We start from the raw sequence: 15,060 nt of genomic DNA, 5'->3' as shown, positions 1-15,060 counted from the left end.
CTCAAAGTTCAGTTCAACGCTGCTTCCTTATAGTGGTTTCTTTCTTCCCAATAAAATGTTAAGTTTCTTTATCAAAAGAAAGGCTCCATCTCGCAATCCTCTATGTCTAACAGCCCCCTGCACATAGTGGGTGTCTGGCTAGTGCTTGGTGAAAGAATGAACAATGAAAATCAAATGTGTCTACTATGACCATGATCAAGGCCCAGATACCCCAAGTGGAAAAGTGAGGCCAAGCAAAAAAGCCCCTGGGCTTCTGGCATCCCATAGTGCCAACCTCCAATTCCCTCAAAGATACAATAGTGCCTCCCTCCATGGCTGTATCAAAGATGGCAGAGAAGAAATTGCTTTTGCCAGAGATCTGCTCAGTGGATCATTGTTCCTCAACCCCCTGAAGAAGGGAAGTCTTCCCTGCTTCCCTACCTACCTCTCTCCTAGGCCTCCCCAGCCCCCTGTGGGAAGCACCCAAACTGCTGCTGACACTGATCCCTTCTAATAAACCTGGCAATAGGGTCAACCCTGAGAAATACCTCTCACAAGGTCTCAGTCCTTGTGAGTCAGATAGGGAACAAGGGCAGGAGAACAGCCATCACACTGTTACTTCATTCAAGAAGCTTAAGTAGAGACACAACCCAACAACTGCTGCCTGAAACTTTTCTTCTTTGCAATGAAAAATCAAGACACTGAAAAACTTCATCTTTCTAACCTTTTCTTCAGATTTCTCAGTCACCAAAACTTACCATGTATTTAAGTATTCCTGCTTCTGGGTGAAGAAGAGGTAGCTCAGGGAACCACTTCTGCACCAAACTAGTTAGCTTCTCCTGAAATTAAAACAACTTGTCATTATTTGAAAAATATACATATTTAATTTACTTATTATTTCTCTTCAAAAATATCCATTTTACTGTTTACCTTCATTTCAAAAGTTTTAGAGCTTGATTCTAATCGTGTATATATATATATATTTATACATATATATTAACAATTTTCAATAATTCACATCACACTTTTATTTAAAGAAAGATCAGAACAAAATCTAAAAATAAATAGCCCTTCCCTCTCCAAACTTAACAAGTAGAAAAAATTTCCTCTGCTTTTTTGGGGCAGACTCTATGTAACTGTATCCTAGCATCAGTAGCCCGAGAGAAGGGATGGCCACTCTCACTCTAAGTGGGAGACATTCCAGGTGCCAGGGGAGTGACTGAGGGCTGGGATTCAGTCAGGCCTCTGGGCCTCCCCATGACAGGAGGCACAAAAGGGCACACACACAGAGCTGGGCACCACCCAGCAGCCAGGGATCCAGTTCTTAGAAGCAAAACTCAACACAAGCCTTGGCCAGAACTTACATATTCCTCCTGCTCATGGTAAATTTTCTCAAAAACACGATGACGCAACTGAGTAATTTCTTCTTTTATTTTTTCGATTTCAGATTCATCACAGTCATCAGCCTTTAATCAGGAAAAAAATCAAAGCTATTCTACATGTTTTTTAGAGAAAATTGAGCTAATATTCTGGAATGCTAACACAAAACCAGCATATTATCAGTCAATTCATTTTGGCACAACTTCCCATAAGATTTTTCCCAAGAAAGGGTAGCAATCAAGGAGGTAGAAGCTTTTTCATCTTGAAGATTAAAGTTTACTACAGATTTTCTTCAGCAGAAACAAAACCATTTGCTGTCATCAATGATGAATAAGAATGGGATTTTTAAATGCTTCGTTTTCTAGTTGCATTCTTATGTGTGACTAGATTAAAAACTCAACCCAAAGAGTAGGTACCTGACAGCATTGTGGCAATAGAAAAGATTATCTAGTCAGTTATCAAGGTCCCTCAATGATTCCTTCTTGTCTCCCCTTGAGAAGCAAGAATAGTATGGATAAGAGTGCTGGACCCAGAGTCAAGCAAACCTGAGTTTGAATCCCACATCAAATTCTGATTTGCCAATTGATCCTGGGACTCTAATTTCCTCATCTAGCCCAAGCTCATCTGGCTCTACACTGAAGATCCTTCCTCTCCATTCCCAATGACTTAATCCAAAACAAATCCTTTCCTTCATATGGACCTGCTGATTTCTCCAACTTCTTTTGGTCTGTAGGATTCTAGACCCTGTTGGCTGGTTCTCCATTCCCATTTCTCTCCTCTAATAGCTCTGCCAGGCTAATATTCCCAAATCATCACTTCCAAAGGCATTACTTACTCTCCTGCTTAAAGATCTTGAATTAATTGTCTCTCCCTGGCATTCACAACCTGTTTTCAAGTGATTTTTGCAATCTCACCTTCAATTACTCCCCACAGGTCAATAACCGTTGGCTCCAATTAAGGAGACCCTATACACATCACACCTACCTTGTCACCATCCCCCTTCTGCAACACCTCCCTGACTCCTAACTACTAATGACAACCATAAGTTCCAGACCTTCCCTAAAACATCTCTATGTCCAGATCTCTCCCTGGCACTTGGGCCCCCTTGCCCTATTAGCGAACATTCCATGAGTTCTCATTTCCTCCACTAAATAGTAAGCTTCATGAGGGCTGAGACAATAGGACACCCATTGCTTTGCTAAACAGCTTTTGAAGAAGTAATTCCATCTCAGTCTAGGTAGGAAAACATAATAAACACACAGTAGATGTGTTAACACAGAGATAGTAGGAACTGAGGAAGGGAAGGGATGCTTGGAGACCTGCTGTTTAAATGACATTTGGTTTATCAGTTAAGTTCTTCCATCATTACAAAAACAATCCTTTTCTTCTACACCCTTTTTTCACTGATATAGCAATCCAGTCTCTCTGTATAAATAATAAAATAGAATTATAACTTTTAAAATCAACCAGTATTAACCCAAGAAACACTCACATGATAGATATGTATGTTATCACTTAAAATTTTTTAAAGATAAAATAATTTGCCTTAAAAGAAGTATTAAAATCAATGATTAAAATCAACAATTTCCTGATCTCGTTACATAGAGATGACGCTATGAGAAATCCTACCACAGAATCAAGCCAATTGACGTTGTACAGTAAGAATGAGACATTCTTAGTCCTCTTCAAAGGACTTTGAAAGTTGGCTCTCCCCTAACACCATGAACAAATAAGAAGAACCAAACAACTCTTCCCTCAAGGTTCTGCAACTTCCAAGCACACATCTGTCCCTAAATTGGTGTTGGCAACATTCAATCTGACATTTGTAGCATGATACAATTTCCAACCAAGCCTTCCCAAGAAGTCTCTCACAGGCTAATGCCCTTAAATCAACGTGAAACTATCAGCATCTTCTCTTCTAAAGTAATAGCATAATGCTCATTTCTTTTCCCTCTGAATTGCCCGTACATTTAAATGTATCTTGTATATTCACAAAGCAGCAGAGTCTCTCCCAAAGCTCAACCAATAAACTCTTTTCCTACAGACAGGCTCAGCCTAGGGAAGAACTGGGAGCCCAAACTGGATGTGGGCAGATGAGTTCTTAAATCTTCCCTAAGATTCCAAGTGCTGCAGGAAAAAAATAAATAAATAAGTTCAAGTGTGGCCTGGGCCCCTCCAGACCTTCCTACCCCACCCCCTCTCTGCAATCCAAATCTTCAGGAGGAAAGAGGGATGGAAGGGGAAATATCCTCCAAAGGAGAGGCCTAGTCCCGGCATATCAGTCAGGGTGCTTTTAAGCACTATTGCTCCATAGAAATTATTTAGGAATCAAGAATGGTCCCTCCCTGCCATGAAAGAGAGGGTAATAAAGTGGCACAGTGCCCAGAACATGGGCACTGGCATTGGGAGGACCCAAGTTCAGGCCTAGCCTCAGACATTTACTGTGTGCAGCTGCCACTTAACCTCTGCCTTCCTCAGTTCCTCATCTGAGAGTAACAGCAGTCCCTACCTCACATGAGGAGGTTGTATGGATCGAATGAGATCCTGTTTTAAAACACCCAGCACAGAAGAAACATTGAGTAAATGCTTTTCCCTCTCATTAGTTCACCCTATTCTAGCAGTCACCTGCAACTAGTCTCTCTGGCAGTACCAATTACAACAAGAAAAAAATATATTTCTGGATTAAGGTTTTCCATTTCCACAAACTGACAAGGTAAACTAAGCCCTAGGCAGCATACAAAGGAAAGAGAAGGAAATGAACTTGCAGAACCAAGACTTGGGAAATGAGCATCAAATGATGAATGAGCGGTTCCAGGAAGAACTTTTCAATAAAAGATGACAAGAGAGAGATTTTGTTGATATAAAATCACATTTTTCCTTTCTTTAGGCTTTTTGCAGAAACATGATTTTTCAGAACGCCTTAGCCTTTTAGCAACATGATCCATATTGTTTATGATCAAACATAACAGAAATGAATAAAAACGTCTCTGAAAGCACAAGCCATAAGAAAAATCTTCCCCCCCCCCCCAAGTTTTCAAACCTATAAAGACAATCTGGAAAACTGTAAAAAGTTGTTTGGGGTATGAAAACTTTTAAACAGTGCAATTTTAACTCCACTTTTTTTGTAAACCAAATAAATGAAAATTGTGAGGTGAAAAACCATTTTCAGTGGTGATTATCATCTGCATTATAAAAGATTCATCATTAGATTCCTTTAAAAAGCAAGCTATCCTAATGGAAGCCAATTTGCCCACAACGACCGTGAGAATATTTGTTGGGTAACTGCAGACTCCAAGTGCAAGCAAGGGTTTCCATACCTCCTCCAAGTTGTTTTTTTCAACCAGTTTCCATCTCAGTTGAGCTTTTAAGCCTTTGAGAGTCTTCTTAATAGAAAGCAAATCATCCACATTGGGGCTTTTATTTAACCATTCCATAATCTGCTTCTTAAACTATGAATAAAAAAGAAAACAGTTACAACACTGTTGAATAATTCAATCTATCAACAATACTTTAGTGTCTATTAATAAAGAACAGTATCAGGCACTGTGCTACATTTAATTTTTGAAAGGGACATAAAATACTGCCTTTGTGAACAATGACCACTGGATTTTATTGGGAACAATAATTGAGTAAATTACAATTTTAAACTATCATACATATGTGCGAAATAAGAAATCTCTCAAATCATGGGCACCACAAAAGTTTACAAATTTGTTTTTTCTATAGTAAAAGATATTAAAGGAGAACTGTTTTGGGTTTTGTTTTGCAAGAGTAGTTAATTTGGTTATTAAGAAGAACCTGGTTTGGTAAAGGTTTCTTTTAAACAAAGTTACTTAGTTACTAGATTTGTGAGTTACATAGATCTTGTCTAGTTCTACCAGTTTCTCAATTAGCTAATTCTAAATTTCAAATGAAGAAAACCCAAATGTTTTAGTTTATTAATCTAAAAGATATTTAGTATCTTTTTTAAAAACAGAAGTAGAATTTCAGTTGGAGAAAGTCATTTCTATAGATTTACCTCAAAATTCAGTAGAGCAAATAATTGTTAGCAAGTTTTTTTTTTATTCTTTTATTTGCTTGTTGGTACATTAAAATTCCTGGGTATTTCATCCCCTCCCCTACTCCCTGCACCACAAAAGGCATCAACTAACCAAAAATATCTATATATAAATTATGTCTTTCATGTTTCTAAATTGGTTCTTTTTCTGTAGCTGGACATTCACAAGTCATTCTTCAAATATTAAATCTGTAGCTGTATATATAATGTTCTCTTGGTACTACTCATTTTGCTCTTCATAATTTCGTGGAGGTCTTTCCAAGTTCTTCTAAAATTAATCTGCTCATCATTTCTTATGGCACAGCAATATTCCATCACAATCATAGACCACATATAGCCATTCCACAATTGATGAACAGTCCCTTGATTTCACAGTTCCTTGCCACCACAAAGAGAAATTCTATAAATATTTTGGAACATATAGAGTCTTTTTCTTTTTTTCCCTGATGTCCTTGGGAAATAGACCCAATTGTGGCATTACTTGGACTAAATGTATACATAATTTTATAACTCTCTGGATATAATTCCAAATTGCTCCTCAAAATGGTTGGACCAGTCCATAATTCTACCAACAGTGTATTAGTGTCCCCCCCTTTTCAATATCCCCTCCAACATTTGTCCTTGTAGCCAATCTGAAAGATACGAGATATCTCATAATTGTTTCTATTTGCATTTCTCTATTCAGTAATGATTTAGAACATTTTTCATATGCCTACATAGGGCTTTGATTTCTTCAATCAAAAATTGTTCATATCTTTTAACCATTTACCAATTGTAGAATGGTTCATAGTCTTATAAATTTAATAAAGTTGTCTACATATTTTAACTGTGAGACTTTCCATCTGAAAAACTGTCCATAAACATTTTCCCCCAGTTTCTACTTTCCTTCCAATCTTAGCTACATTCATTTTATTTGTACAAAACCTTTTTAATTTGAGGTCATCAAAATGATCCATTTTACATCTCATAATGCTCTCTTTCCTCCCTTATCCATAAATCTGATAGCTATCATGTTTTCCCTGTTCTTCTAATTTGCCTATGGTCTCCCTTTATGTCTAGATCATGTATTCATTTTGATCTTATCTTAGTGAACAGTGTAAGATACTGGTCTATACCCAGTTTCTGCCAAACTCCTTCCCTAAAAAGACATAAAATATTTTTAAGAGAAAAGGATACATGAGAAAAGTAAATACTGGAAACTATTACCCAAATATTCAAGTCTAAGCAAACTAACCTCAATACTGGCCTTGTATTTTGCTTGTACTATAGTGATGAGTCTTTCCTCTGACCGAATCTTCTGTAGAACTTCATTATATGTATTTAAGATGATCTCCTTGTCAGTATCACCTTGCTCCTAAGTACACGAAATACCAAAAGTCTTGAGTTAAAATGGAAGAAGTCAGTGGTAATACCACAGGTTCATAACTGTAGTGCTGGAGGGGCAATGGAGTCCAACTTCCCATTTTATAGAGGAGGAAAGGCTGAGATCCAGAGAGGAAAAGAAACTCCCCAAAGACCACACAGCCAGAAAGTATTTAAGATAGGTCTGCTAACTCCATGTTATACACTTTATCTACTATACACCAAGAGGTCACTAAGAAAAGGTAATAATTTTCTTCCCCTTGAAAAAAAAAGTTTTTTCTTAATACCCTTTTATTTCTACTTAAGATAGAACACTAACTTTTAATCTAAAAATGTGTTTTTCAAATCTTATAAATTCATTTCACTTCTATCATTTAGTAATCCAGGGCTAAGAGAAGGAAGAAATGAAAGCAAAAGGAATGAATTGATGAAAATGCAAATTAAGGGGTGATCTTTATGACGGGAGGGAGTTAAACCTAGAAATGCTGCAAGTACTTGAACATAGAAAGGCCAAGAATGAACAAGCTGCTTAGACTTAAAACCAGTAAGCACATGACCACCAATGACTACCAAAGACTTTGGAAAACCATCTCTTGACACCAGGAAAATCACTCCAACTCTGAGGAGATGATTATAAAAAGTAACAAATGACACTTAATTCTAAAACAGGAGAGCGATGGGGCAGGGATAGAGACAGCAGAGCACAATGACTGCAAGGCCCTGGAGTAACACACAGCAACTGAGTTCCAGTATCACCTCTGGGCTTCCCTCCCTCTTTGGTTCTAGTGTCCTCTTCTGTAAAATGAGGGATCTGGGTTAGATGACCTCTGAGGTCCTTCCCTGCTCTAAATATATTATTCTATGACATTTCCAAAGGAGGGAAAAGGACACTACTGAGCCTTCTCCATTTCAACCCTCTCCCAGATGTCATTTCCACATCAGGTTTCCACCTAATCCATAAGGAATTCCTTCAAACCAAAAGATTGGCTGGACGGAGTCATTTATTGGAATGGAAAACTCACCCATTTAAAAAGATTAGCGTTAGTATTCTTCTATTTAAAAAAGAAACCTCAAAATTTCAGCTTTGAAATTAAAATCGGTAACAGACCTTGAAAGTATCTGAAACCTCTCCATCACCAGACATTGAATAAAATTATTTTTAAACTCATAAGTCACTTCACTTCCTTTCAGCTGTTTATGTGTCACATAATGATAGTCTATGTATGTTTTAATGGCAGTAACTCACAACAAGAGAGATCTCCAGCTCTTTGCAAACATCAGACTCAATCTTCTCCAATATTTCATCAACGTTGCCAATTACTTCTTCCGAACTCAGAGATTCTTCATCATTTAGATCAAAAAACTTAGTTGAAAAAATTGAAAGAATAATTATGCATAGTCAATATTAATTTGTTGGATTTCCTTAGATTTTAAATTGTTCTAAATTCAGCAACTAATTGTTGAGAAAATTAACAGGTAAAACTCAAGATAAGTAGGAAGTGAGTAAAAACACATTCAAGTCATCCAGGCAAGACAAACTATACATTAGGGCAGAGTGAAAAACTCTCAAATGTGATGACTAAGCAACTATAATCTTTCAAAGCTAATGAAGAATAAGAAAGGAGCTAAAGAACCAGAAAGAAACAAGTATGGTCCAGATTTACAATGAAGGGAAGAGAATCAAATCTGCAAACTAAAGGCCAGTGAGCTTTGCCAAAATTATAAAACATTATTTTAAGATTGTGAATGGCTAGAAAATGGAGAAGTAACCATAATGACATAATTCTCCCTCCATTCATTGCAAAGGTGGGGGGAATGATGAGTTTGAAACACTGTAAGATTCAACTGAATGATCACTTAGTTTTGCAATTTGTTTTCCTCTTTCCTTTTTATTCTTTGTAAACAAAAGATTGTTCTCTTGGGTGCATGAAGGAGAAGAGATATTTGGAAATGAAAGCAACAGAAAATCAAAGGATATCAATGAAAAGTTTTAAAGAAAAAAGAAAAGGTTATGTGTTTCATGGAAACACTCTAAATCCCTAATATAAAGATAAATGCAAATTTAGAATTGAACTCCCACAATGCAAAGTAACACAAATTGCAAAAGAGGAGATCATTGTTCACTCTAGGAAGACAGGTTGCCATGCTGCTGGTTTTTCGGGGAAATGGTTCAACCATTTAGGATTTCAGAACTTGGAATGTACAAGAAAAGAAACTAAAACATCCACATCCTTTAGCCTAATCTATCAGGGTGTGCCCCAAGAAGGTCAAAAAGAAAGAACAAAAGTACAATGTATAACAAGAATATTCCTGACCACCCACTCTGTGTAGCTAAGAACTGGAAACAAAGTGGCTGAAACATATTGGAAACAAAGGTTATATGAACATACCAGTGTGAAAGTCATTGAATATGAACACTCTTGGGAAACTCAGCAGGTCCCAAAAAGGTTACCTATCATCTCTATGTAGAAGACTCACATATGTATAGAGACAGATTGATAGATGAAAGGAAGAGACACATGGAGAAAGAGAGAGAAAGAGACAGAGATGGAGAGACACAGAAAGATGGTCACTTAAAAGCAAGTCAAAATCTGAATAAATGGAAAACCAAAGATGGTGCAAAAAAAAAAAAACAGGAAACACAACAGAGCTCCCTCTTCAAAAGGGAATTTTGTCTCCTCCAAGGACAGGCTATTATCTACAGTGCTAGATGTACTCTCTTTTTGGATCAGATGTTTAGCTTAAATGTTTTCCTCTATCAGAGGAGGGCTCAGTCTCAAAAGGGAATGTGAAATGACTATTAAATGGATACAAAAGCCATCAATAAAATACTTTTAAAGTTTAAAAGAGACCAAGTCATGGAAAATTATTTTTTTTCTTTCAACTGGATTATAAGACAGATGGTAAATTGGATAGATCTCTACTTTACCTAGATTTTTACAAACTTTTGCCAGAAACTCTCATGCTATCCTACCTATGAACAAGAAATGAAGAGATATGGGCTAGATGGCAGTATACCTATTAAATTTAAAACCAGTTTGGAGCAAAATCTCCAACACAATGCTTTAGATATCAGTTCTTGGCCCATTATTGTTTAACTTTTTTTTTTAGATTTTTCTTTATATCTTTTAACATCATTTTTTAAAAAGAAATCCTTCATCCTTTTTCTGTCCGTGGGGCCTTTCCTTGTGACAAAGATTATGGAGGAAAATCCAAACAAATACATCAACTTTTCAAAATTTTCATCAGTTACCTTTAAGATGGTATGTTTATGAAAGATGCAAGTGATTAAAAAGAGCTTATTATTAAAGAAAAAGGCCTTCCAAGTAATTAAGGCATAATTATTTTATGCTACTTTACATAACACCTAATCATTAAAACATGTTAACTCATGCTCAAAAACACAGGACTTTTAAAACCTAAAGCCATAAAGTACACATATGTACATTTGTACTTAAAAGAGAAAAATAGCAAATGCTGAGAGCCTCACTATGCCCAAATGGTTATTCAATTGTATGGCCCCTATGACCCAGCAATCCCACCTCTATACCTTAAGGGGATCAAAGAAAGAGGAAAAGGACCCAGATGTTCAAAGCTTTGTGGAGCAGCTCTTTTTGTGGTGGCAAAAACTGGAAAATGAGAGGAGGCAACCAAAACTTGAGGAATAGCTTAAGCATCCTGCTGGTAAAGCACATGATGCAGGGTTGAGTACACAATAGGTGCCACATGGATACTGTCTTTTCTCCTTCTCTCTCACAAAGTTGTGCTAGAAACCCTCAAGGGCCAAGAAAATGATGAGCCCACACATATGGAGTTAAAAACTGTTTAAACGTTTGAAAAAGAGGACAAGACAGAAAGGGCAGGAGTCCTCTATGGTCTCCTGAGGGAAAGAGCTACTTTACCTTTATAGTGGAATTAAACCACTCAGCAAGAAGCTGCAGGGAAGCATCTGTCTCTGTTCGGACTCGGTTGAATTCCTCTCGTTTGCCCTGTTTCCACTCATAAAACTTCTGCAGAATTTCTTCAGCATTTGTCACTTCTCTGGTTTGCCCATACACAGCTTCTAAGGAGGCAGACAATTCCTAGGAAGGTATCAAATACAATTTGTCAACAAGAATTTAATAGATATCTACAATACTATAAATCAAAATATGGTTCATGAATGTTTATATATTTTGTTCATTGCATTTGCAGTTGTCCTACCTATTTTAAGTTATATTTTTAAAATATATTACAGTCATCCCTCACTATATTGTAGTTTCACTTATCAAGGCTTCACTGTATTGCAGGTTGTTTGTTTTTTTAACCCTTATCTTCCATCTTAGAGTCAATACTGTGTATCAGTTCCAAGGCAAAAGAGTGGTAAGGACTAGGCAATGGAGGTCAAGTGACTTGCCCAGGGTCACACAGCTAAGAAGTGTCTGAGGCCAAATTTGAACCCAGGACCTCCCGTCTCTGGGCCTAACTCTCAATCCACTGAGCTACCCAGCTGCCCCTGGCATATCTCAGGTTCTTAATATATATATATATATATATATATATGTACATATATATAATTCTATATCACAGAGTTTTCACTCTATCATGAGATTTTGTGGATGAATACCATACTGAACACAAAAGAAGTGGAGCACATGTGCCACTACTGTTTGCACAAGTTTGCCAACGTGAGATTGCACATGGCATACTACTGACTGATGGAATGAAAGGCAACCAACCACAGCCCATTGTTCTGTATCCTGGGCACTGATTGGCTCAGTGACTGCTAATGGAAGAAATGAATAACACAACCTTGACATTCTTAATATAAATAAAAAAAACAGAAGCTATATAGAAGTCATTATAAATGAAATAAGTATAGCAGATAGCTCGCAGCAGTTAGACATTTCTACTTGGGAATTAGACATTTTCTATCTGGGAAAAGATTTTCCTTGGATCCAGTTGTGGTGTAATAATACTTCACTAGTGAGTACACATTTAGAATTTTATATGTTGTTAAAATTATATAGGTTTAAGTGTATAGAGGGTTGTCTGGGAATAGCTGAACAAATTGTGGTATCTGATGGTGATGGAATGCTATTGTGCTGTAAGGAATGATAAACTGGAGGAATTCCACGTGAACTGGAACAACCTCCAGGAAGTGATGCAGAGCGAAAGGAGCAGAACCAGGAGAACATTGTACACAGAGACTAATACATTGTAGCACAATTAAATGTAACTGACTTCTCTACTAGCAGCAATGCAATGATCCAGGACAATACAGAGGAACTAGGAGAAAGAATATATTCACATCCCAAGAAAGAACTGTGGGAGTAGAAATGCAGAAGAAAAACATGGGAACCACGTGATTCAATGGGGATATGATTGGGATTTTGATGTTAAAGGATCGTTACTGCAGATATGAATAACATGGAAATAGGTTCTGAACAATGAGAGATGTATAACCCAGTGGAATTGCCCGTCACCTCTAGGAGGGGAGAGGAAAAAATCATGAATCATGTAACCATGGAAAATTAATTAATTTTTTTAAAAGATGATGAACAAAGAAATGTTGATATTTGATACATGGTTCTCTGTGAGCATGGTGTCATTAAAAGGTCTACACATTTTCAAAAAAAAGCATATGAAGTATTATAAGTGCGGAAAAAGTTTATAGGAGAGTGGGTTTATAAAGCCTTAAAATGTATATAAATATAATACCACTACTTCGTGGATTTTCACCTATCATGGGGATCTCTGGAATAGGATCACTGTATTCTGAAAAAGGTTCCAGAGGCTCACCAGACTGCCAAAGGGGTCCATGACACAGAAAAGGTTAAGAACCTCTGCAATAAACAGATCTTAAAAATGTATCACTTCTTGCCTCTGAAAAAAACAGAACTCTCCAAATTAGAATACAGAGTTATGTTTTAAAATTGGAAATCACCATTCTTCTCAGTCTAACTCTGCATCTTCACAAAAATATAGTACATTTCCAAAGGCATGATCAGAAGGTCCTGCTGTGTATGAGAATGAGCATGCCCAGTAATTCAGTGTGTACCAAAGGGCACGTTCATTTCTGGACTTGTAAAAGCTGTCTTTGACCTCTCCCTGGCCAATATTAAAAGGATCTTTCTCTTAAAAAAGTAACTTCCACATGACAATTCTTAGCTTTGAGTCACAGAACAGCTCAGCTGAAAAGAATCAAAACTGCAGATGAAATATAATGCGTGTCTAGCATTCTGTATTCTAGTCTGCCACTCTGCTAACCCTGGCCAAAAAAAAAAAAGGAAACAGACCCACTGGACTCAGTACACTTAGCACTTAGCACAGATGTGGATTCTCTCTCATGACATCATTGTGAACAAGCTGCACAGATATGGGCTGGGGCACATTCAGTAGATTCAAAACTGGATCAATGATCAGAACCCAAAAAGTAATTACTTATGGACCTCTTGTCCCCTGGATGAAAGGTGTCCAATGGCTAGCCCCAGGGATTGGCCTGGCGTGTCAGAATCTATCATCAATGACTTGGAATAAAGGGACAGGCAGGATGCTCATTAAATTTGCAGGGAAGAAATAGCAAGCAGGAGCAGTTTGAGACCATGACCATCCCCAATACAATCTTCACAAACCAGAAAAAGAGGCTGAATATAGGAGTTGATGTTCAATAGGGACAAATAGAAACTCTTACTCTTATGATATGGAAGGCAAGTGTTCAAGACTTCAAAATTGTTTCTAAAATGTAAGCTATTAAGCATTGCATGAAAGACTGCTCCACAGAACCAGAACACTGTAACCAGTAACACCAATATTAACAATGATAGATCATGAAACACTTGGCTACTCTGTTCAATTCAATGTTCCAAGACAATTCTAAAGGCCTCATGATGAAAAATGCTCCCACCTCCAGAGAAAGGAGCAATGGCCTCGGAGTACACGCTGAAGCAGACCTTTTTCACATTCTTTATGTGTCTTCCTTTTTCAGTTTTTTCCAGTTCTGCCAATGTGGAAATCTATTTTGCATGACTCCACATGTACAATTGCTGTCGTGTTGCTTGCTTCCTCAAGGGCACAAGAGGGAAGGACAGAACTCAATTTTTTTTTAAATATTAAAAACAAATAAATTGAAACAATAATTCAAAGAAGAAAAGGTTACTCCACTCCAACAATAAGAGAAATGAAAATGAAAACTGAGGTTCAGCAAACTGACAAAGATGACAAAATGAGTAAACAGTTACTATGTTTGACACACTGCAAGAAGGCAGCACACTTGTAACAGCCGCCATGTGGATCTATAGACTGAATCCCAAAAAGCAATCTGTAACTTTGGGAAGAGAGTTTAGCCCAATGATCCCTCCAGGGTTGGCACACACCCAGAAAGAATCAAATACAGAAAGAGCCCATCAAGGCCAAGTATTCCTAACAGCACTTTTTGTGATGACAAAAAGACAGAATACAAACTGGGTGGCCATTGGCTGGTGAATAAAGCATAGCCCATGAATCTAGCCTCTGGCACTGCACAAGAAATGATAAATACAAAGGACTCCAATAACTAGATGAAGATGTGCACAAAGCACAGAGGGACAGACAAATACAATCTATGACTACGAAGTATAAATTAAAAGAATGTTAATACCGAGGCACACTCATAACTGTCTCAGTCCAAGGTAAGACAAAAACATGCACCTCCCACCCTCTCTCGGTTGGAAAGGAAGCAATGAGGACAGAATCTTGTGTGCGCAGTTGGATGCACTACCAGCTGGTTTAACTTAATTGTTTTTCTTTATTGTAAAGGAAAGCTCATGGGGTGGATGGTGAGAGAGTGGGAGGAAGAATTGAGTTTGAGAAAAATGACACAAGCAAATAACATATGAAAAAATGCTCAAAAATCATAATTAGAGAAATACAAATTAAAGCAACTTTCAGGTTCTACTTCATACCTATGAGATGGCCAAAAAAGAAGAATGCCCAGCGTTGAAGAGACTGTGAAAACAGGTACATCAGGACACTGTCGTTGGCTCCATGAACTGACCCAGCCATTCTGGAGAGCCATAAATGCTGCCCTAAAAGCAACTCCCCTGTGCCCGTCCTGTAACTCAGCTATACTCCCACCAAAGAAGTAAGAGAGACAAAGAAGGCTCATTGGGCACCCCAAAATCCAAAGCAACTTTTTTCACAGAAGCCAAAAACTGGCAACAAAGTAGATGCCCATCAATCGCAGGCTGGCTAAATGATGAAAACAATAGGAAATGATTGTGCCCTGAGAAATGCCAAAAAGGACAGTTTCAGAGAAAACCAAA

General features: G+C 37.5%; 1 protein-coding gene across 1 annotated transcript in view; it reads right to left on the bottom strand.

Moving 5' to 3' along the window:
- Positions 1-15,060, bottom strand: part of STK31 (serine/threonine kinase 31) — a 56,982-nt gene that overhangs the window by 18,014 nt on the left and 23,908 nt on the right. Inside the window, exons 11-16 of the mRNA XM_044678340.1 lie at positions 10,681-10,860; positions 8,025-8,141; positions 6,651-6,770; positions 4,677-4,808; positions 1,344-1,445; positions 738-818 (exon numbers count right to left, since the gene is read on the bottom strand). Coding sequence (XP_044534275.1) covers positions 738-818; positions 1,344-1,445; positions 4,677-4,808; positions 6,651-6,770; positions 8,025-8,141; positions 10,681-10,860 — 732 coding nt within the window. The remainder of the gene's footprint in view (positions 1-737; positions 819-1,343; positions 1,446-4,676; positions 4,809-6,650; positions 6,771-8,024; positions 8,142-10,680; positions 10,861-15,060) is intronic.

Source organism: Gracilinanus agilis, chromosome 5, assembly GCF_016433145.1.
Source record: "Gracilinanus agilis isolate LMUSP501 chromosome 5, AgileGrace, whole genome shotgun sequence".
NCBI lineage: Eukaryota > Metazoa > Chordata > Mammalia > Didelphimorphia > Didelphidae > Gracilinanus > Gracilinanus agilis.
The sequence above is the reverse complement of the archived record's forward strand: the minus strand, read 5'-3'. Positions and strand labels throughout refer to the sequence as shown.